At 41.3% G+C, this 23,784-nt stretch overlaps 2 protein-coding genes and 1 pseudogene across 4 annotated transcripts in view; 2 read left to right on the top strand and 1 right to left on the bottom strand.

The window, feature by feature from the left end:
- The first annotated feature begins 26 nt into the window (after positions 1–26).
- LOC122395015 (transcription initiation factor TFIID subunit 4) lies at positions 27–6,645 on the top strand. 3 transcript variants are annotated; one of them, XM_043392288.1, is made up of 10 exons: positions 27–1,349; positions 1,572–1,787; positions 3,552–3,668; positions 3,812–4,144; positions 4,305–4,454; positions 4,629–4,891; positions 4,997–5,163; positions 5,243–5,373; positions 5,456–5,638; positions 5,720–6,645. In XM_043392288.1, the coding sequence occupies exons 1-10, from the start codon at positions 372–374 to the stop codon at positions 5,996–5,998; spliced, it is 2,817 nt and encodes a 938-aa protein (XP_043248223.1). In that variant the 5' UTR covers positions 27–371; the 3' UTR covers positions 5,999–6,645. The 3 variants fall into 3 exon arrangements, with proteins under 3 accessions (XP_043248223.1, XP_043248222.1, XP_043248221.1); XM_043392287.1 differs by having other exon boundaries at positions 1,572–1,850; positions 4,308–4,454; XM_043392286.1 differs by having other exon boundaries at positions 1,572–1,850.
- A 7,484-nt stretch (positions 6,646–14,129) lies between these two features.
- LOC122395224 (BTB/POZ domain-containing protein KCTD1) overlaps positions 14,130–23,784 on the bottom strand; it is a 42,801-nt gene continuing 33,146 nt past the window's right edge. Inside the window, exons 4-5 of the mRNA XM_043392645.1 lie at positions 15,808–16,013; positions 14,130–14,629 (exon numbers count right to left, since the gene is read on the bottom strand). Coding sequence (XP_043248580.1) covers positions 14,130–14,629; positions 15,808–16,013 — 706 coding nt within the window. The remainder of the gene's footprint in view (positions 14,630–15,807; positions 16,014–23,784) is intronic.
- LOC122395489 lies at positions 22,887–23,006 on the top strand (annotated as a pseudogene).

Here is a 23,784-nt window from a genome sequence, read left to right as displayed (position 1 = left end):
CATCGTTATCAAAGAAACGAATCGTGTACGAATCTACAGTTTGGAAGATAGCCATTTTGGCGGGTGACGTGTTTGCATGCCGAGTATTGACAGCCATAACATAAATGAACGACATTGTACGTAATATGGCGATAATCGCTTTCCCGATGCTCCGGTGGCAGAGAACATGGTAATTCGTCATACAAATGAAAAGAGATTGATAGAATTTTTCACTATGGTGAGAAATATTAATCAATTCGAGTACCGCCGGATGGTAAACAGAAGAAAGGCCGCGTATAATTTTCAGCTGCGCTAGGGGGGGCAATGCACCATGGGAACAATTTGCGACAGGCGCATGCGCAGATCAGTTTACAGTTGGAGCTTGGAAGAAAATGGCGTCAGCTAAGTTTCTGGAGGAAGCTCTGAGCACGGACGTCGATGAATCCGCAGTGAACGCGATAGTGGGCTCCCTTGAGACGCAACTGGTAACATCGACGCCGGCTGTCGCTGGTCATCAAGCAAGTTCTGCGTCAGTCAGCCAGCAGAATCATCAGGTGAACAGTGGTATTTCCAACGGGGGCACCATCAACGCGGTACAGCCACAGAAACATGGTGTTTCGAACGGTGGCGGTGCTACTACAGTAAATAGTCTGATGACTCAAGAAGTTACGAAGTCCATTACCACGAGCACTCTTCTCCCAGTAAACGTGGTTACCTCAAACACAGTGGCGCCACAGGTTACTACACAACAGCAACAGCATACACAATCAGCAGTCCCCCCTGCTGCTTATATCAATCAAGTTACTACAAACCAGGTGACCAGTAATCAAACAACACACATACCAAGCCTTACTAAAGCACACGAGCCTGTCAAGATTATTTATCCGACTGTTGGTCAGGTAATAGCAACCACGGGGGTAGCAAATGTCAATAATAAACTTTCCTTTCCTGCGCAAACTGTTGGACAGCTAGCAAATGGTACTTTGGGAATAACATCCCAGGGAGTGTTACAGACATCATCGAATGTTGTAACTAATGTTAGCTCCGTTAGTGAAACGGGTAGTCAAACAGTGGCTAGTGTAAATAAGCCGACAGGTACAGCTTTAGTGATAAAGACTAGTGTAGCACCCAGTGGTATGGTTTCCGTTCCAATGTCTGTTCCTGTTTCTGTGTCTGGCAATGCTGTCAGCACAGCACTACAGGGTAAGGCTGGGGTTACATCTACAATAGTGCCCAGCAATGTGCAAATTCTTAATGTGAATGCAATGCGTCCTGGCACACCAGTGGTAGGACAGCAGGCAGGGAAACAAGTTGCGTCTAGAGTAGTAATTGGTCAACATATGATTGGAACAAGACCTGGAGCTCCAGGGGTAAGATATTCATAGTTTGTAAACAAATCTATGTGTACATCTAAAGGTCATGTTGATAATTCATATAATTTTCACATTTATATGTACATCTTATCTAAATCTAATAATATATTATCGGAAACATTTTTTCATGCATGTTTGTCATACAAATTTTGTATTTTTCTTTTTCATAAATTTCTGTATTGTAGGACATTGTTACAGTATTTGTTTAAAAATTTTTAGATAACATTACAAACGCTTCATGGTCTTCAACCTGGGACTCAGGGTCATATATTATTAAAAACAGAAACTGGACAGTATCAGTTAATAAGGGTAGGACCACCTCCGACTGCAGGTACTCCGGCTGGTACTACAGTTACACCAAATAGTATAGCGGGGAATGCAGTGGTTGCTGCACCATCTCCAGGCACTACCTATCGTTTAGCCTCAGTGCCGGCTGTAAGTAGGCTGAACACACAGTTCACTGGCCCACCACTCGCCACCTTAAGAAAAACGGTTCAGGTGACGCACTCTTATACCTCTTACAAGACTCGATGTAGTGCTGTAGTAGACTTTTAGTTTGTGACATTAGTTGGAATGGTGTTATTGGTAAGGCTATGTATTATGTTTATATTCTTTTGTTCTGTATTAATTTACAGTGTTTCAGTCTTATCGAATTTTCTTTAAATTATAACACTTTTATTGCATCTAAATTTCTTTCTTAATTTTTAAAAACCTTCAACATATATTGTATGCTACATAAATATCATCTCAATGTATGCAAGAAAGAGAATTTTCTATTTACAGCTGAATTAAAATTTCGTGTAAACTTTTGTACTTACTACTAAACTTTCAGTTTCCATAAATGGCTGAGAGGTTTTCTGTAGTATATAAAGAGTTTCGTTTTCTTATTGGCTTATTTGCTGGGATGCCTTTTTACTGTAGAATTTCTAAGTTTTTAAAAAGTGCAATTATTTTATTAAAATTAATGCCTTTATCATATATACACATATTGCATGTTACATTGGTTAAGGGTATCATAGAGTAATAATTAAAAAAAAAAAAATGGTTGAGTTTGCATACATATAAATGAAAATAATAAACCTTCTTTCATATTTGTTATAAATGTACAAGTTTCGTATTTTGAAATTATCGTATAAATTTATAAATCGCTTTATGAATTGTCGAATCACAAGGATATTCATATGAAATAGCCTGAAAGCAATTAACTACAAAGAATATAATTTTTCACGTACTAATTTTCTACTGAGTTTCTCTATGAAATTTGTATTTTAATAGTTTAATGTACAAACTATTAGTTTTATATAAAACTTTTTTATTATAAACACATAAAATACTTCAATCCCTATATAATGAAGTACAATAAAGATTATAGCAAATCAGTATGTATCTTTTAATAATAAATAATCAAAACTTAATTTGAAGTAAAAATAATGATGAGTCTGTACAAGGTACAAGTGCGTCTTCAATATGTAGTATAATTACCATATTGCATCAAAGCAGCATAATTATGTCCGTTCATTTTGAAATATTGAAATTACTCGAAAATATAGTTTACATTTAGCGTTTGTTGTTTGGGAGATCTGAAGTTCAGCATGCGTAAGAAAACGTATATGTAGAAAAGGCCTATTTATTAGCAGAAATATAGCAATGAAGAAAAATATAAAATATATGATACCGCGAATATTTCCATAAATATTGAATAAGAAAATGCATGTGGGAAGTAAGTTTATTATTATATTTTTTCAAAACATTGAACAATGTAATTTTCCCAAATTAGACTTCTAAACAATGTCTTGTTTGTTCAGTAAGGTTAAAATATATTATATGATAAAAGTAGTCGACAAATATTTATTAAGAATGAGCAACAGAGTATCAGAAATAATAACGTATAAAGCTTAGAAATATATATTTCAAAGATGAAAGCATGGCATAAATGAAATGTTATTGTTATGTTATAAATTTGTAGTTCTATTTTATTTTTAGCAATGCTGCAAAACATGCTTTTAATTTGGAGTGATACTGCAGTTTCATAAATCTAATCAAATTTTTGAGAAGTTACAAATTCACAGATATTATTTAAAAAATAAACTACACTTCTCGTTTTCTTCTTTTATCATTCATAAAAAAAAAAAAACTCTTTTAAACAATCTGAAACATGGAAGAGTGTTATAAAACATTTGTTTTCATTTATTGAAACAGACTGTGGCTGCAACTATCACAACAGCAACTACAACCCCAGTGACAGTGACCGCTGCCGCCACAACAACGCCTACTCCGCCTGTTTCTACTGTTCAGACGGTTCAGACACCTACACCAGTATGTACAAATAAATTAACAGTATTATGTCTATCGATACGAATTACATCTAGCGTTTTATACATTTCAATTACTGATAATATAAAATTTGGTGACATTGCAACTACTGTATTTTTGTAATGTGATGTTTTTTTTATTTTTAGCGTCAAACTACAGATAATACCAAAGAAAAGTGCCGTAAATTTTTAGCAAATTTATTAGAGTTGTCTAGTCGAGAACCTAAAGCGGTAGAGCGAAACGTTCGAACTTTGATTCAAGAATTAATTGATACTAAAGTCGAACCGGAGGAGTTCTGTGATAGACTCGAAAGATTATTGAATGCATCACCCCAACCATGCCTGATCGGATTTTTGAAAAAGAGTTTGCCGCTCTTACGGCAATCCCTCGTTACAAAAGAGTTAGTCATAGAAGGCATAAAACCACCTCCTGCCAATGTTGTTTTTCCTGTCACATCTGCCACTCCTGTAGTTACACAGGTAAGAAACGTTTACTACTATCTAAGTGAACGTAATGTAGTGGATCGTTTGCTATATGAAGTAGTTAAGAATAGCGTTGCAGTTCTGTCCATGCTTTTCCGATTTATATGGTACATGTACTTGCTACGTATCTCACATTGTATTTTGTAATGTAATGTAGCAGAATCAGCTGAGACCAACTGTTGCTGTGACACCAGCAACAATCCCTGTAACTGCAGTTACCGCTACTACTCAAATAAGAGTAATGACTCCAATACCTGCAGCTACAACTACAGTCCCCCGACCTACTCAGCCAGTACAGCAAAGGCTGGTAAGATACTGACATAATTTAGAGTTTTATGTAATTCCTAGCAATTAGTCTTTAATAGATACTGTGCTGGTAACTAGGATTTTAGAAAAGTAATTTGTGGTTTTCTATTTTTTCCTACTTTGCTTGTACAGTAAATTAGAAGAGATAGCACGGTTTTCCTGTTTTTTCTTTTAGATACGACCTGTGACAACAGTAGTTCGTAGCCCCACAGCGTACACTGTAAAGTCTACGGTAGCAGTAACTGGAATTCGACCTACTGCTCCTATGGTTCAAAAACCACCTGTTACTACCACTATTGTTAAGACAGTTACGACTACAACACAAGGCAAAACAGTCAACACAACCACTACTGTTAATAAAGCCGTAGTGCCTTCTTTTGTTCCAAAGCCAACTACTAAAGAGAAAGAAAAAAAGACGTTTTCGTCCGCGGGATACACGTAAGTAATCGCTGTTTATAAGCGTGACAATGGTCACACTTTATAAATGTACAGTATCTATAAAGTTTTAAAGCGAACGAGTATGTATATATATTTTGTAAATAGGGGCGATGATGATATCAACGATGTCGCGGCTATGGGTGGTGTCAATCTTGCAGAGGAATCTCAAAGGATTCTTGGTTCGACAGAATTTGTTGGGACACAAATAAGATCCTGTAAAGATGAAGTATTTTTACATATGACACCATTACAGCACAGGATTAAACAAATCGGTAATTGTTTATATTGATCCTTTAACTTAAATTGATGGTATATCACACGAGTTTCATAATACACACGCTTACTTTTTAGTTTCTGAGTATGGATTAGACGAACCTAATCAAGAAGTTGCGGCGTTAATTTCGCACGCCGCCCAAGAGAGGTTAAAAAATTTAGTAGAAAAATTAGCAGTAATTGCAGAACACAGGATAGATTTGATAAAGGTAAGGTTTCGAAGATTGTTATAACCTAAAATTAACATTGATTTATATAATCGCGGGTATAATGGATGCGTATTTTTCATAGGTGGATCCACGTTACGAGGTAACACAGGATGTTAGGGCACAGTTAAAATTCTTGGAAGACTTGGATAAAGTCGAACGCAGAAGACACGAAGAACACGAAAGGGAGTTACTTTTACGCGCTGCGAAAAGTCGCGCGAAAACGGAAGATCCTGAGCAAGCTAAGCTTAAAGCAAAAGCTAAAGAGGTATTTTTGCAAAATTGATCGAATTAACGATATACAAGCAAAGGTGAGCAAAGGTAAATTGTAACGGTTGAAATATTCCAGATGCAACGCGCGGAAATGGAAGAATTAAGGCAAAGAGAAGCTAACTTGACGGCTTTACAAGCGATCGGTCCACGTAAAAAGCCTAAACTTGACGTAGGGGGGTCCGCCAGTAGTCCAGGAAGTAATTCCGGTTTGAACACATCGGCAACCGGTATCAACAGACAAATGCCAATGAGACCACGGTTGAAGAGGGTGAATTTCAGAGACTTATTGTTCCTTCTTGAACAGGAGAAAGAAACGTGTAGGAGCACAATGTTGTATAAATCGTACTTGAAGTGATGTTCTGTGAAGGGCAGGAACTTGAGTGACCCGCCCGATATCTGGCGCCCTACCTATATGGTCTTGTGTGAGCTGGCCTCAATGGACCTTGATGGATCGTGTAACGTCAGTGTACGTTGCATTGTACAGTGTTTCATAAGTTGCATACAATGAAGTTTCATTGCGAATCACATCGGGATTCCACATACATTCAAAATAAGATTATTTCTACCATGTCGATAAGCTTCCCTACTGTAAATGACTGAAAGTTTTTTAAATGTAATATAATAGATTGTTCTTTATTTTTCAACGCAAAATTACATCATTGAGGAAGGAGCAATGTGTATGAGCACATGCCTCATGTTCAGTCTTGGGTAGTCTGTTTATGGCAAGGATGTCGTATGGCCATATATAAATGTTGTTATATGGTGCGTGCGTGTATGCAGAATGAATGAGTGTACATTGTCATTTATGTATATGCCCGCTGCATTGTAACACTTGACCTATACTTTTGGACACTGTAGCGCTAGTGTAAAGGAGTGCAGGTTTTGTTATCATAGTAAATCGTATTTTTGCAAATTGTAATGTAATAATATAACGTGAGAGCACACTGTCCAAAAAGTATGGAATAATTTGTACAATACCTTACACATAAAAAAATACTAAATAGTGATAATTTCAATGTTGGTACAACAAAATATAGCTACTCTCCACCATAAGATGGAATTGTTATCAGTATATTATGTTGTAATCTACATTTTCAGTGTTTATAAAAGAATTAGCTGTTACGTTTTTTATTAAAGAAATATTTACAAAAGTAAGAATTACGGATATTTTTTCGATCGATGTTAATTTAATTATTTATATTTCCTCTTCGGAATTGGTGCAGTTTTATGCTAATGTTCAGAGAAAAGTGTGCTTCGCGTATAATCAATTGAAGAAAAGAAACAAAAGAGAAAAAGAAAAAAAAGAATTCAAAGCGTGTACCTGATTTATAATGTAAAAGAATTTGCTGCAGATGTACGTGGGTGCCTATTGTCGTACAGAGTAATAATTGAAAAGATATCGATCTTTCCTGACTTTGCTCATTACATGAGCGTTCTCACATTACACGTGTCCGACGGAGATCTTTCGTGCAAAAATTACGAGTAATCATGTATAATGCCTATCAATGCAACGGAGTTGTTTATTTACATACATTTCAGTAGCTAAGTATGCGTATGTATTGTTTATTGCGTTTATTAGATTTCAATCTAGCGTAAACATCGGTTTCAGACTGTTCACGAGCGGTCTTATGTTGTAACGGCTTCAATTTTTCACCGTATCTCGAACGATTTGCGTACACTCTTTACGTACTAATACAAAGAAAATCAAACGTTTGATTCCACTCGATTATTTCGAATACTTTACGCGACACTGACAAAAAAAAGTAACAGTCATGATTATCGATTTTCGTAGCCTGTAATATAAACTGTCGAGAGGCAATGAATAGAATTTTTTTCTATTACGCTGTCAGTAGCTCGATCGAAGTTCCAGAAACGATAACGTACCCGTGGTATATATACTATTTATTTTTCATAGTAGTCGGCTAGAAAGGGTTACTTCAGATTATCCATTGTAAATGAACAATTTTTTTTAGAAAATTCTAAAGCGTATTCCCGGTAATCTGGATTAACCGTTGTCCTCTAGATGATTTTCGTGCTTCCGTGCTCGCTGGAAAGCACGACGATACATTTCCTGAACCGGCGTTCGCGAAACATTACAACGGCACGTACACCTGTGAGTCTTCTAGTGTAAATAACGAGAGAAACGAAGAGCGAGTCTAACGTAACGTTTCAGTTACACAGTTCACGTGGAACGTTCATTGCTTCAACGGTTCAACACAAAACCATTAAAATACAATTACGCGCACAAGACTGACGAAATATGTAAAAATAAACGAGAAACTGTTAAGTTAAACGGAATCATGAAACATTTGATTAATCTGTAGCGCCGTTCAATTTGCGAGACGTGTATCAGTACAAAAAAAAAAAAAGAAGGAAATTATTTGAAAAGTAATAGGGTGCAATGGTATATTGCAATATTGATCTCAACTATAATTCTATTTGTTATTGCGTGCACCAAGAAGCGATTGCCTTTTTATATAATGCAATTGATATAATAAGTTTATATTAGGAGAGAAGCCGGAAATTGAAAAAAGGAAAGAAAAGAAAAGTACATTGCGGATCGTTGAAGCAAAAGTTATTCGAATAACAATGTAAATAATTCGGTCTTAGCTGCCGTATACTTTCATCGTCTGAAAGACGCACATACCATTACTTGTACCATACTTTTTGCCGCGCACCTCACATGTAAAGAAATTTTTACTTACGATTTAGCTGCGTGTTCCTCTTTGCAATGATGACGAGACGCATCATTTTTTTTACGAGAGCTCGATGAAAGGGAAAAAGAAAAAAAAATATGCAAGTTTTCGAAGTATAGATTATAACGTTCTCCTTACTGCCACTAGGTGGAATTATTAATATAAAGTATAAAATAGAGGAATGTAAAAAACACAAAAAAAAAAAAAAGTAACAACAAAACTAAAGGTACATAGCAGTTTTGGTACAGTATGATATTTTTACAAATTGTAATTGGATAAGCCGTAACCGACAAAAAAGTAATAAAACACAAGATTAAGATTCACCAAAGAATAGCCCGAATTTTTTATTCTTAGGCTTTTTGTGTTCTTTTTTGTTCGAAAAAAAAAAGAAAATGCGTTTATCCTGCGACGTGCATTATTTTTCTTTCGATGGCGACAAATTTTCGTTTCGTTTCCTTTTATAGTTCGATATTTAGGTATAATCTTCGCCGCGAAGCTATAAAGTCTATAAAGTGTCGGGCTGTTAGTGTATTTACAAAATTAAACGATGAAAATGCTGAAAGTAACAATCTGAGTAAACATTATTCCCTGTTGTATCGTTTTCTGTCTTACGTTTCCAATGGTTCGTGTTAATATTCGAACATGTACAGTGCAATTATTTATATGTAACGATTATTTATAAAGTAGATAATAGCGCTCCTACAAACATTTGCAATATATGCTTTTATTGTGTTACTATTTTATAGTTTTCGAGCCGAATCAACGCGTTTCCACGTGCAATCGTTCGACCGCTACTTATAGTTGAAGCAGGAAAATTATTTACATTCGCTATCTCGAATGACACGTTGCTTTGCAATTATCTATCGCTCAAGTTATCAAATAAAAGTTTAATCGACCTTGGACAGCAAAAAAAAATGTTTCAAGATCAGAATGTCACCGAGATCGTGAAAATAAATAATTTTTTCTCATAAATCATGTTGGATCAATCAACTATTACAGCAATCATTCGATTCCACGTATGAATTATTTACATTCTTTTCTCTGCAATTAAGTACTATTGGGAACAATATAGCTATCTGAATAGAAAGTAATATATTATGGAATTAATCAGTTCGAGCAAACAATACAAAAAAAAAGAAACAAACATGACTGGTGATTCAATCATTATTTTCTCACTTTCAGAAACATGTGAACAATTTTCTGTGTATATTTCGTACGGTTTAAGCATCTAGCAAGTAAGCCACGACTCGTTGAATTTTTCTTTATCACACTTTATCGTAATTTTAAGTTCGTTGTTGAAATAATTTTATTCTTTGTTGCATTTACCTCAATAAAAATTCTGACGAGGGTCAAAAAATAGGGCTCGGAACGTTTTATTGACTGATACCATGTTTAATGCGAATTTAATCGCGAGTATGCAACACACGTCGTTAACCGAATGTTTGATTAACTATCGAGAGACCGAGTGGATCGAAAATACTTCAATATCCCGACAACGGACGCGACTTCACTGGCTCATTCGCGCGAACCGTGGTTCAGTAGTACGAAAAATTCGTATTAATAAATTAAAGATAAAAGAATGCGATAGGCAGCATGCATCGTAATAATTCAGTTTACTGTAGTGCATGGAAGCCATTGTGGGTTGAAGTTACGTATTAGAAGCGAACAAAGTAGAATAAAGTTCATTCGCGAATTTAATAATAAAATAAAGTTCAAATTTTGCATTTCGAGCAAATAAACATGTTGTCTTGGTCGTTGAAAATGTGTGAAAATTTTAATTATTTTTTAGATTATAGCACCTAAACTGCTACGAGCAATCTGTCTGAGGTATTTGGAAATAAAAAAGAACATAAAATGCAATTGATCCTTTAGAAACGTTAATTTGCAATAACTGACACTTTAATGCTGTTTTAGGTTTTTTGGGGGAATCAGCGTGGCGACAAATTCGTTTTGTAACGAAAGAAGATTTCAAGAAGTTGGAGGTTTCCTCGAAATGTAAGGAAATAAAATGGCGGCCATCCACTCACGCAACAGTCATATTTTAATTTCTAAACCTAATTGTGGAATCTGAAATTCCAACGAAGGTTCGTCCATTTTAAGAGCTATATTTATATTTATTTTCTTTTTAGTTGCTGTTTCCCAGGGGCGAATATTTCACGACGACAGAAACAATTTTCGTAAGTATCCGTCGAGCAGAAAAATTACACCAGAACAGCGACGCCATATTGGATTGTTCCGCGAAGCAGGAGAAACGTACAAGGGACTCAGGATTAAGAATTAAAACTTGGAACGGGTTCTAAATTGCTTTTAATTTTAGGTCCAATCGTCGAAAGAGTAACCTGTTCTCTACGAACACTGAAATATCGGATTGATCATCTTGGATACGGACAAAGCAGGCGTAGGGTGAGGCGTCGATGGAGCAGAGAAATCGCGCGGGAGAAAGAAAATCCCAGGATCGTTTATGGAAATTTAATGGCTGTTTTAGCATAAAAATCCCCCGAACGTCGACAGCAAAAAAATATCGTCCGTGGAGCGTGCTCGCTTAGACAATAGCAGCGCCGCCGTAACCGGGGTATCCTCGAAATTTCAAGCCCGTCTTCCTTGACGCCAAAGGCTACTTCGCCCGGTGTCGTGTATTGAAGGACCCGGGACCGTGGCGGCCCCGGGGCGATCCAGAAATGGAATATAATCAAGCCCGGCGCTCCGACAGAGACGGAGAACGCGTCGAGTGGCGGCGGGTAAAATGTCCAATAGCGAGCCAGAGGGGGGGAGGATGACGAAGAGAAACAGACAGAAAAAGGGTGGACGAAGATGGGGAATCGGTGGTGAGCGCGAGAACCCAAGGGGATGGAGGGGGGTGGTCGCGAGAAGAGCCACGAAGGAACCACCGGGAACGAGGGACGAGGAAGAGGTTTCGGGGGATCCCTCTTACGAAAGAGAAGAGGAGAGAATTATCGGGCGGAGAAACCCAGGGGGAGGTCGCGGAAAGAATGAGACGGTCACGAGGCAGTCGCGAGGAATATGACGGGAAACAATAAGGTGGAAAAGTAGAAAAGTGCACGGACCAAGAGAGAGAGAGAGATAGTGAGAGATAGAGATAGATGTATGTATATAACGTGGGGGTGTGGGGAGGGAGAGGGTCGAAACGGAGCGTCGGGCGCTCCGCTCGGCAGGTTCGAGGGATGACAGCCCGCGGCCCATGCTACCCCCGGGCGTCGCGGATATTGAGTTCACGGTAACCATGGAAACGGGGCCCGAGGCAATGACGTTTGTGCGCTTTATCCCTTATTCCCGCGGTTACGTGATCAACGCGGTTCCGAGCTCTTTTGCTCTCTCTCCTGCTTCGCCTTCCCTGACCGCCGTTCCACCCTTTCCTCTGCGTTCCTCTTCTTCACCGTCGACGGCACGCTAGTTTGTCTTTTTATCTAATGCCACGGTCCATTGTCGGCTGAAGGTTTACGCGGCATCTTGGGAGCGACGAAACAGAGGCACTTTGAGCTCGTCCCAGTTTTTACGACAAATTTATTAACCCTTTTGCGCCGCGAGAATTGTTTTTCCTTGAAAAATGTTAAAACGCTTTAGAGTTTATGTTCTGTTCCGTACACTGGACCGCGTCAAAAACAGAAACTTGGGAAGTAGAACGTGGACAGTCTCTGCTCAGACACGGGCCGTACATCTGACACGATACTTTTCTCGTACGATTTTTCTATTTATTACGGCGAGATAACGAACTCCCCCCCGCAATTATACGGGAAATATTACGAAACTCGTTGCACCGAAAGGATTGGACGCAGCCGGTGGGAAGAGTCGAAAGCAGATGCCGCGTAACCCGTTTTAGAGCCTATCGAATTTTTATGCCCGGAGAGCCGCGGAAACCGCATTGTCCCGACTAATGATTTCATTTCGCGGCGGATTTTATTTTTGTTCCGCGGACCTAACCGAGCCGCGGCCGCCCCGCGGGAAACACACGCCTCCCCGTCTTTTTTTCCCTCTCGTATCGCGAGCCGGTTGGCACGTTTCCGGGACAATGCTCGACCGTGGCCTTTATTCGTCGTCGCTTTGCCCGTTAATAAAGAAAATTGAATGTTAATCGGCCGCGGGCGTCGGTCGACAAACTTTCACCGGGAAGTACCGAATAATAGAAATTTTTCGCTCTCCGAGCCAATCGGCGACACCGTGGAAATCGTCTATATTCATGTAAACGGCGATGTACAACATTTTATTGTGAAAGTAAATGACGACGAGGGATACGGTTTCCAGTAATAAACATTTTATTAAATCAATCGAAACGATACTTATCGCAGTAAGAGTTCTGTCGATCGGAAACTATTCTTCTCTTCAATTCATAATATAACCCGGAACAGTCTCGATGACTCGGGAGACGCGCGTTCGATCTCTTCAGGGACGCTCTTTCAAAAATTTACATTCGAAAGAGAGAGAGAACGAGATTTTGTAAAAACTGAAATGAAATTGTTTTGATAAATCCCGTCCCTGAAGAGACCGTGTCGACAGCCGATGAGATCAACGCGAATTATTTCGTTTGTCGAGCGTTTCCGCGTCCGAGCGTCGGCAATTCAAGTACATAGAATATTTATATTTATATATATAATATATATATAGATATAGATACACGTTGATTCGCGGTATTTACTGTAATTAGTATGGCATTTAAATACATATAGTTACACCTTATTAAATAAGAGCAATGTAAGGACCGGCGCACCCGAGGTTCTTAAGCATAAGTGGGTCACGTGCGTGCGTAATGATACCCGTTCGATGATATGTAACTGCGACGATTGTGCTACCCGAAACCAACGTTCCCGGAAACACCGAATCAATTTTAACGGTAATTTTCATTTCAAATTACAGACTCCGGGACATTTCCAGCGCCGCGATGCTCGCCGTACGCGGTGCCGTTTAGGCATTCGATCGCGACGTAAGCTTCGATCGAAGGGAAGTTTGACCGTGTTACGTGCATCGGTTTATAAATTAGGTTCCCGTCGATCTTGAACGCTTCCTAACAGCCTGTTTGCGCTCGCCATTCGCGCGTAACTTACTGTACAATCCGAACAACGATTTCGTCCGGCCGCTATCACAATTGCGCTCCGAAAATATTGCAAAATTATAACCTATCCGGTACGGTTACGTCGAAACAATAAAAAAAAGAAAGACTTCTCTATAATAGGAGGCACGGAGAGGACGGGTTACTCCTATGTCCAAACGAAACGTGAAATTAGTCAGCCATCGCGAGAGCGTAACGATTCCTTTGCTAATTTGTTTTCGACGTCGCTCGAAGGGTAAGGCCGCTGTAAAAACCTGAAATGAAGCGTTTTTTTACGATTTTTTTGATGGATGGAGAAGTAAGAGCATCATAATGTTCAAGAAAAAATATTTATTCAAAAATATTGCAAAATGACGACGTTGATGAATAAATATTTTTTTTTTAACACTTAACGACATGGTTAATAACATCCTTGAATATTATTATCCTCTTACTTTTCCAAGCATCAAAAAAAAAAATCGCAAAGAGACGCTTTATTTTCGGTTTTTACAGTGGTTTTATCACCTTAATACCGATCTTTCCAACCCGGGGAACAGAACGCGTACAGTTACATCTCGCGAACGATCCTCGAGAGCGTCTGCACCGTGGTGGCCCGTCAGAACGATCGGATAATCGTCCGTGACGCAGTCTTGATGAGTCTTCTCCTGGACAACTCACTCGGGGTCCCGGTCGCGTTGGATGCAACGAACCGTCCTCGAGCTCGTTTTGCGCTGGTGCGCGGTGCTCCGTCAAGTGTTGACGGACTGTCGTACGAACAGGTACTCCGAGAACCGTTCCTCGACGCCGCCCCCGTGGCTGGCGACCACGCGGAATCCAGCGTTCAGGAGCCTGGTGATGGCCTGCACGGAGCTCAGCTTGCAGTAGCCGTTCAACGGGAACCTGATCACGTGACGGTCGTCCTGCTGGTGCCAGACGACGCCCGATCTGGCGTCGATCACCACCTGGGTCGTTTCCGGGAACACCTCGTCGAGCAACGCCCGCCCACCGGACAGCATCACGCGTTCGCCTAGATCCGGATTCACGTGAAGGGCGACGCACTCGTAGCTACAGTTCCCGTCGCTGTTGCGTATCTTGTCCGTGTCCCGGTTGCAGGGCACCGTCGTGCAACCCGTGCCGCGGCTACCCAGCTGATTGGACGGCGGCGGGCTCGGCGACGAGGAGGACATCGTCGTCGTCGTGCCGTTCTTGATACGTTCCTTCTTCATTTGCTCCAGCTGCCTGCACATCGCTGCAACAGATCGAAGCATAGAGTATATTTTTAATGGAAATTTGTATCCAATGGTGGGGTCCCCTCCCTTGCTAATGTCAGTACCACCTGAGGAGGACCTCAAGTCCAGTTAGCAGGAAACCGTTAAACTGAGAACAGCATTTCCTTGTCTTGTAAAACTATTATACCTTAATTAAGTATGTCTTAGGTCGAAACTCTGTTGTATTTATTTAAAAAATTCAACAGTTTTGTATTATTTTTTTTTTACAGATTTGCGGGGCTCCTGTTAACGAGAGATGGCATCCTGGCGGACCCTGCCTTAGACGCTGGGGGGATATTGGATCAGTCGGTTGAGGAGTGTATATAGAGGGTGTTCAGCCACCCAAAGTGAGACGAAAATCAAGAATATCAATTTGTCGAGGCTTCGTAATAAGTTATTAACATATAAAGTTCTGAAGAACAGCAATTTACGAACAGTTGCTATAGTGGAATCTCACAAATCTGTAGGGCTGTTGTTAGGTCACTAAATAGAGTTTTTCATCCTGAGTGATTGCTCGATATTTAGCACGGTGATACCAAACCCGTGACCCCCAAATTTGAATATAAAAATCAATTGAGAAAGATCGTCAGCAGACTTTTGTCGATCGAGCGATACAAGTGGTATCGGAATTTCGCGAGCCCCGTATATTTGTCGTGATTCTTCGTTATCAAGATTACAGCTGTTTAATACGGTATAATATGAACTTTCCGCGCTGCCGGTATTGCCGGTTAATGGCAGGAAAAATGATCCGGGGAGAGATTCCGACGTTCAGATAACACGATTTATCGACGTTGTACCGTGATCTTTCGCCTCGCTACAGAAGCCAAGGAAGTTGTCCGTCTGGCCGTACAGTGTCCAGCAACCGTTCAGATTTTCATACGAGATTAAATTAATACCTGGCTCTCGCGAATTTGTATGCCTTCGTTTTGTTCCATTTAACGGTACGTCCGCTCTCGTAATATTAATCACTCGCCATTAAAAAAAAGAATCTTAATCGCACGGAACACGGGAAGACGAAAACGAAACGCGGTATTTTTAATACCGATCAGAAACAGGTCTCGAGATTTTCGGAAGCAACTTGGTTGCAGTTGATCAGGGTGTTTCGTACCAAGGTTTCATTATTATCGTATAATAAAAAGTAACGACGGATCCTTCTTACGTGCAATGTCGAAGTACCGCGCTTCCTCCAGCAACAGATCCAAATCGGCGAAGTTGTCCGGTATGAGCAGACGGGAGTTCCTCATGAAGTTTAGTATGTGTCTGAACATCCCGCCGTCCCTGTCGATGAAATAGTGCTGCTTCAGGGAGTCCAGAACGATGGGGATGCTGCCGTTAAATAATTTCGCTAGCCTCGACTCCGGATACCTAGGGTGAAACAACGGGGAAAAACACTTTACCATTTGCGTGGGGCCCCCTTTATATCTAGACGTAAATAAACAAACACCCCAATCTATCTATAGTTTCATTTTATAATTCGTATATTTTATTCGACGAATAATGAATAAAATCGATGAGCAACGATCATTTTTCTTTCGAGCAAACTGTCGTTCGCGAGTGTCTTCTCGCGTCGTCTTAAATCTCGTTGATCGATTCGTACGGGGAATCCTTAAGGAGTTATTCCCAGAGAGGATACTCGAAGCAACGACATATAAATTACGCTTTCCGCATTGACGAGGTCTCGTTGAGACGAGCAGGTGCCGATATTCACCGGTCACCTGCCAAAATCGCTCCAAGTTACGACATGCAATGCACCGGCACAAGGGCGCCGCAGCTGTTGCGGGCCAGAAATTTTTTAACAAACTCCCTCGGTTCGCTTTAATTGACGATCGCCGCCGCTCCGGATCGATTAACGTCACGTCGTAAACGCATATTTTGTCATGGACCGACGCGCCGCTAAATAAAGGGCATCGACGCGGCCGGGCCCCCGGTCGGCTTATTATTTTATTGGATTAATGAAAACGTAATGGAAATTTCTCAGGGAACGGTACATTGTGCGCAAAACGAAAGTGGCGGTTTCGGGTAACAAGCTGGCTTCTTTTATTTCCTGGTCTTGCGATACACTCCTTCGAAGTGGAGCAGAATGTTAAAGAGATCGTGCATTAATTTTAAGGGAATCCTTGTGAGAAGGCTTTAATCTTCGATTTCGTGGTGGTTTTGATGGGTCGTTATGTGTTTGTCAACAATGGTTAGGTAATGGTCATCGATGGTCAACAATGAGGCTGACATCAAGATCGAAGGTCCAGGAATGGCCAAGAGGTAGGGCCAACCGAAATAGTTCTTCCGTAGGCCAGATTGATATCGACTGTTAACTTTGTCTTTGCGTCTCCCCACTCTTTCAGCTTGGGAAGAGGTATATGGAGAGGCACTGATAACAGACTTGTTCAGTACTACTGGGATTTCAAAGCGGATCGGGTCTGAGGAATTTGGGCTTCTATCTCTGGCCATTGGTGAACCGGACTGACCAGAACTGACCGGGGGTGGCCACTAGTGGCTAGTGCTGACCACTACTGACCACTACTGACCACTAGTGACCACTACTGACCAGTGCTGACCTCTATTGACCAGTGCTGGTACTAGTACTGACCACTACTGACCAGTGATGACGAACAGTAGGAATCGGTGAGTTGCATATGATTTTTATTCCTCCAGTCCCCATGTCGTAGAACGAAAGGTCCGAATCGACATGAGTGACTGGTTGTATACGTGGTATATTGTTTTATCTTAGTATCTTTTGCTTAAAATTAGAATCTTCTTGCCCTCTGCGATTTTTAAGATGACAAATGTCATAGTACATTAAATTATTTTTAATTTGACCCTCATTTTAAAATGAATAGGTGTAAGGTCTACTCGTACACCTCGTCTGTGGTAATATAACGAGTAATATTCCAAGCAGGAGATGATGCCCACCTGTTCCAGCATTCTGCCTTTTTAATAATCCCCCCCTGATTAACCGTTGCACTCTCGTTACGATTTAAAAACCGTGCCCGCGAGTTCTACGGAGACGTTCTCTCTGAAATTTGTATCCGTGGGCCATTTTGTTTCGTCGAAAACATTTAATCCGAATAAAAATTAGAACTCGAGTCACTTCATCGTGAACGAATCGCTATTATGTCTATTAGTCGAGGAAAAGTAAATTTTTATCTTGGAACATCCACCTCGAGGACGATCTTTCGAACGACGCGGAAAGACCACAGGCTATTACCCTCGAAATTATTTCTGTTCGCAGTCGTGATTTAATAAATTGACGTTTCGAAATGCTCGGCATTTCCCGGGACACCCTAATATTACATTAAAATACCTTTCGCGGCGTCGATTATTAGGCGCGCGATTTCGATCGCTCAATCCCGTGGCAACGATCGATTATCGTCATCGCCCGGCTTCGAATTTCATCTCTTTATTGCGGCTACCACGCCGGAGGAGAGACTGCTGCCATCATTTTCGTGAAAGTCGGCGTAACGGATGCCTTCTGGAGGATCGGAGACGGAGAAAGGACGAGCTACGAGGAACGAGGAACGAGGAGAGGAACTCCTTGAAAAACAAAATAATTAAATCCAGTTCGTAGATAACGCGACTAGTGACAAGTAGTTAATCGAGCCTCTGCTCAACACGATCATTCTTGAACCTTTTGTTTTTTCCGTAAATACGTACATACTATGATACCGCTTCGTCAGGTTTTACGTTTGCAGGAAATCTTTGAAAATTTTCAAGTATCCGTTAATAAATTTTTATTCAATTCGTCATTTCTAAGCTTGCTAATAAACGTATAATAAAATGTCTAATTGCTGGGGTCAGTGGAGACTGTAATGGGGTTCAAAGAGGTCTGGGTTAATTGCAGCGGATACGGATACGTAGATAGTCGTCGTCGAACCGTGCCACCTTTTCCGGCTCCTTTAGAAAGTTTCCGTGACATTTTCGAGCACGTTTCGCGTTGCATCGTCGATCGTGCCTGGCTAGTCTCTCCTCGCACTCGATACGTCGTATCTGAGAATTGCATCTCCCGATATAATGACAGACAGACCGCGAGCGTTGCAACCGCGATGCATAGTTGTTACGATGAGTTTCGTCATGAGATTAATCTCGCAATAAATTGACGCCAACACGCTAGGAATTAATCCTCGTCGCGTCGCCGGAATGAAAGATGCGATTCTGCCTGGCGCTCGCCCGGAACGGCAAAATGGCAGTTTTCTAGGAAGTTCATCGACTGGTTGCATCGGACATCGACGCCATTGCTTTCTTCGAAACACGGTTAATTTATTTTTCAAAGAATCTACCGCGATACGAAGCGGGAAGTTAATTGGAACTTCTTATAAATATGGTATTAATAATCTCGAGACGCCATTGTGTTCTGTACCTGAGAAATTACAAGCTCTCCAAGCTGCCAATATGGAAGAGATGGGTAGAGGCTGACGTCTTTGTAAACTTTTCAATGTTCGGGTGAACAAGACGGAGTCGAGAAAGTAAACATTATCGAGGACGCCATATTGGCTTTTAAAATAATTCTGACTCGATTATAAATCATGTATTTAAATATTTGTCAAAATGGAGGGCCTAGTATGGGGTTAAAATTAAACCATGGAACCCTGATCCTTTTAGAACGCCATATTGTATCGGCCATATTGTTTTCGAACATTCTGCGTTCAGATTTGTTATCAGCCACCTTCGAAAATGATTCTGCATCGATTATAAATCGCGTATTTAAATATTTGTCAAAATGGAGGGCCTGGTATGAGGTTAAAATTGAACCATGGAACCCTGATCCTTTTAGGACACCATATTGGGTCGGCCATATTGTTTTCGAACATCCTGCGTTCAGATTTGTTATCAGCCACCTTCGAAAATGATTCTGCATCGATTATAAATCGCGTATTTAAATATTTGTCAAAATGGAGGGCCTAGTATGGGGTTAAAATTAAACCATGGAACCCTGATCCTTTTAGAACGCCATATTGTATCGGCCATATTGTTTTCGAACATTCTGCGTTCAGATTTGATATCAGCCACCTTCGAAAATGATTCTGCATCGATTATATAATCGCGTATTTAAATATTTGTCAAGATGGAGGGCCTAGTATGGGGTTAAAATTGAACCATGGAACCGCGATCCTTTTAGAACGCCATATTGGGTCGACCATATTGTTTTCGAACATTCTGCGTTCAGATTTGATATCAGCCACCTTCGAAAATGATTCTGCATCGATTATATAATCGCGTATTTAAATATTTGTCAAAATGGAGGGCCTGGTGTGAGGTTAAAATTGAACCATGGAACCCTGAACCTTTTAGGACACCATATTGGGTCGGCCATATTGTTTTCGAACATTCTGCGTTGAGATTTGTTATCAGCCACCTTCGAAAATGATTCTGCATCGATTATAAATCGCGTATTTAAATATTTGTCAAAATGGAGGGCCTGGTATGAGGTTAAAATTGAACCATGGAACCCTGATCCTTTTAGGACGCCATATTGTATCGGCCATATTGTTTTCGAACATTCTGCGTTCAGATTTGATATCAGCCACCTTCGAAAATGATTCTGCATCGATTATATAATCGCGTATTTAAATATTTGTCAAGATGGAGGGCCTAGTATGGGGTTAAAATTGAACCATGGAACCGCGATCCTTTTAGAACGCCATATTGGGTCGACCATATTGTTTTCGAACATCCTGCGTTCAGATTTGTTATCAGCCACCTTCGAAAATGATTCTGCATCGATTATAAATCGCGTATTTAAATATTTGTCAAAATGGAGGGCCTAGTATGGGGTTAAAATTGAACCATGGAACCGCGATCCTTTTAGAACGCCATATTGGGTCGACCATATTGTTTTCGAACATCCTGCGTTGAGATTTGTTATCAGCCACCTTCGAAAATGATTCTGCATCGATTATAAATCGCGTATTTAAATATTTGTCAAAATGGAGGGCCTAGTATGGGGTTAAAATTGAACCATGGAACCGCGATCCTTTTAGAACGCCATATTGGGTCGACCATATTGTTTTCGAACATCCTGCGTTCAGATTTGTTATCAGCCACCTTCGAAAATGATTCTGCATCGATTATAAATCGCGTATTTAAATATTTGTCAAAATGGAGGGCCTGGTATGGGGTTAAAATTAAACCATGGAACCCTGATCCTTTTAGAACGCCATATTGTGTCGGCCATATTGTTTTCGAACATTCTGCGTTCAGATTTGTTATCAGCCACCTTCGAATCGGTCGTATAAAACTTTGAGAATGATTATAAATCGCGTATTTAAATATTTGACAAAATGGCGGGCTTGGTATTGGGTTAATTGCAGTTAAATCGACCGTAGAGCAGAAGAATAAGCGAGAAATTCGCGAAGCAGCCGGATAAACTTTGTTTTTTCCTTGCTTTTCGATCGTTTGTATGGAAGGGTTCGACTGGAAGGGTTAGGAACGGGCCTTGGGCAGGTCGTGTCAATGGTAACGAGGAGGATCTCGATGCGTTTTTCGATAGCGTCCGCGGCACGTTTTGCGCGCGCGGCCGAAGGTCGTCGTAATTTAGCATATAATAGACGAGTGGCCTGGAAAAAGGACGAGGAAAGGGTAGAGGGCGGTAGGGACGGGGGCGCTAAAGAGGATGGCCGCCGGGAGAGCGCGGAGAAGGAGAGAACAAGAGCCCCGGAGACTCTCCTCGGTTCTCTTCGTGTACCGTCGACGGTGCGTTATGGCACAACGAGGGGGAAATACCGACGTAGGTATCCGGTACCCCCTCGGGCCGGTTCCCATACCTTCCACGGCGATAACATATAATAACGACGGCCTCGTGGAGCCCGTGGGCGATCTGACTTCAACGGGGAGGAGAGAGAACGGGAAGACACCGCGGGGTAGGTACGACGCTATACGTGTACACAGACGAAGAGGATATCTCTCGGGGTCCCTCTTTATCTTTCGCTCTTTTCGACGACGACGCGAAAGTCGAGTGCGCGCGTAGAGCGAGGCAACCACCAGCGGTCGACGGGGAAAATGAAAATTGCGCGAGATCTCGTTTCGAAAACACCGCCGCTACGAAAACACGGCATCAAATATTAGTCGTCCTGGAACTTTGGTACCGCGTCGCCGATTTCCTCGACCCGTTCCTGCGGTAGAAATAATATGGAAAATAGAAGACAGAGCCACGACCAGCGTCTAAGAATAACAGAGACAGGCTAGAACAGAAAGATGCCGTTGGTTCTTCCTCTGGAGCAGCTCGGTAAATTATAGTTGCTCGTCGTTCGATAAATTCTGATTTTTAAACATGTTTTCTAGTTACATACTGACGATACGTATGTATGTATAACGCAATTAATATCGAGTCGGAACGGTAGTAATTTACCCTGTTGCCTCCCTTTCGCTTTCACCATTGGTAAAACCAAAGTAACCAAAGTTATATGAAATAGTTGACTCATTGACCCGAAAATGTTTCGACGATCAAAACTTTTGTCACTGTTTGGAGTGGCTCCAAAGGATTATCTAGAAATGTAATATCTAGATAAGGATTTCATCTGAGAGAGAAAGGAAGAAAAAGGATCGGGGAACGATATCGTTGGATAGATGCGGCGCAGGGCGTTGAGAGGTGGAAAAAAAGCGAGAAAGCACGAAGGGGAACAACAAAAGGGAAGCAAGAGCAGGATGTATGGTGCTCGCAGGTGAGGAACGCGTTGTTTGTGGGTATCCTGGCGCGGAAAGGGTGGGTGTACGGGGGAGGAAACGGTACCAGGGGCGGAGGACGAGCGCCGTGATTACCCCGGGCTATTTCTTGGGCCCACCGACCGACCGAGGTCCGATCCCGGGTCAGATCCGCTCGCTATGGGAAAACGCTAAACGATCGGCTCACATCACTCAGATTCCTGCTCTGCTTTTCGTACACATGCACACGGCTGCGTGTGTGTGTTTGTGTGTGGGGCACAGGACTGCCTTTATACGACCGTGATTATGTAGATAGGTGAACACGTTCGCCCAATTCCGGGCCCCAAACTCCCTTTGCACACTTCCTTTCTCGACTGATCTTGTTATTGGTCATTGTACACGTTACAGAAACTTTAAGATTGGTTTCAAGGTTCTCAAAATTTTGTTTCGAAGTGAGGTGCATCAAATTGTGGAGACTTGCATTCTGTTCTATGTCATAATGGCGATATAAATGAAAAAAGAAGGTTGTTATGAATCGAGTTTTCCACTTTTTTGTACATTGAGATATTTAACGGTTCACGTACGAATAAATGAAAAACAAAATTTGCCAACGATCCCGCCACGTTGGAAACACCGGTTCCCGTCCCGATCACCGAAGTTAAGCAACGTTGGGCGCGGACAGTACCAAGATGGCTGAACGCTTGGGAACACCGCGTATTGTTGGCATTATATTGTTTTACACTCTTCGTATGATACCTTTATACTACAAAAAATTTACACCGAATTTCTGGAAATCTACCATAATTTTCCATGAAAGAATAAACAAACGCTTATTTACATTGCATTATACATTCCTCCACGTATCTATCGTTTCAATTTCTTTAGAATTCTCGGTAGTTCTAGCTATCTCGTTGATCCTGGTCCTAGTTTCGAAACATTTCCCTCCAGAAACGTTAACAAGAAGAGTTTGGTAATTCCGCGCGATCCAAAGTCGTCGTACATGGCTGGTGCAAGCGATGCATAAAATGTATGCCGTTGGTCGCGTCCGTGCTCGCAACAATGGATGCACCGGGTTGGCGCGTGTGTGAGAAACGAGGCGCCTCGACCAATACAAAATCGCTTTGTCAGAGTCGGGCAAATTGCACGTGCCGGACTGAAGGGCGAGGAAACGAGGACTCCGTCGGATCTCCATGGGATACCCGGAGGGCGTTGTAAAGTCTTCGGGTCCAGGACTCGGCGGTCCGGTCAGGATGATCGACGATGTTTTAGGGATTACGTGATACCGGAAGCGCAAACTAATGATCGCCGGTTGCGTAATTTCTGAAAATGTCCGGGGGAAAACAACGTCCCCCCGGCCCGGCGCAAGATTAATTTTACGCAACGGATCGCTTGAAAAGCTGGCTAATACGATGATTTGACTTCGTTGGGTTTTATTAATGGTAGCCAGACGTTGCAACGTCCGAGCCGGACGTTTTCACGGTGAAATATGGAGAAATGAATGGAC

The sequence above is a fragment of the Colletes gigas genome, unplaced genomic scaffold, assembly GCF_013123115.1.
Source record: "Colletes gigas isolate AHSC1104 unplaced genomic scaffold, ASM1312311v1 Colletes_gigas_Sc00005, whole genome shotgun sequence".
Lineage (NCBI taxonomy): Eukaryota > Metazoa > Arthropoda > Insecta > Hymenoptera > Colletidae > Colletes > Colletes gigas.
The sequence above is the reverse complement of the archived record's forward strand: the minus strand, read 5'-3'. Positions and strand labels throughout refer to the sequence as shown.

What these genes read in the sequence shown, in the direction of transcription:
- LOC122395015 (XM_043392286.1), top strand. Translation starts at nt 372, where the DNA reads ATGGCGTCAGCTAAGTTTCTGGAGGAAGCTCTGAGCACGGACGTCGAT. An exon ending in CCTTAAGAAAAACGGTTCAG is followed by an intron (nt 1,851 to 3,551) that starts GTGACGCACTCT and finishes TTATTGAAACAG; the next exon opens with ACTGTGGCTGCAACTATCAC. An exon ending in GCACAGGATTAAACAAATCG is followed by an intron (nt 5,164 to 5,242) that starts GTAATTGTTTAT and finishes CTTACTTTTTAG; the next exon opens with TTTCTGAGTATGGATTAGAC.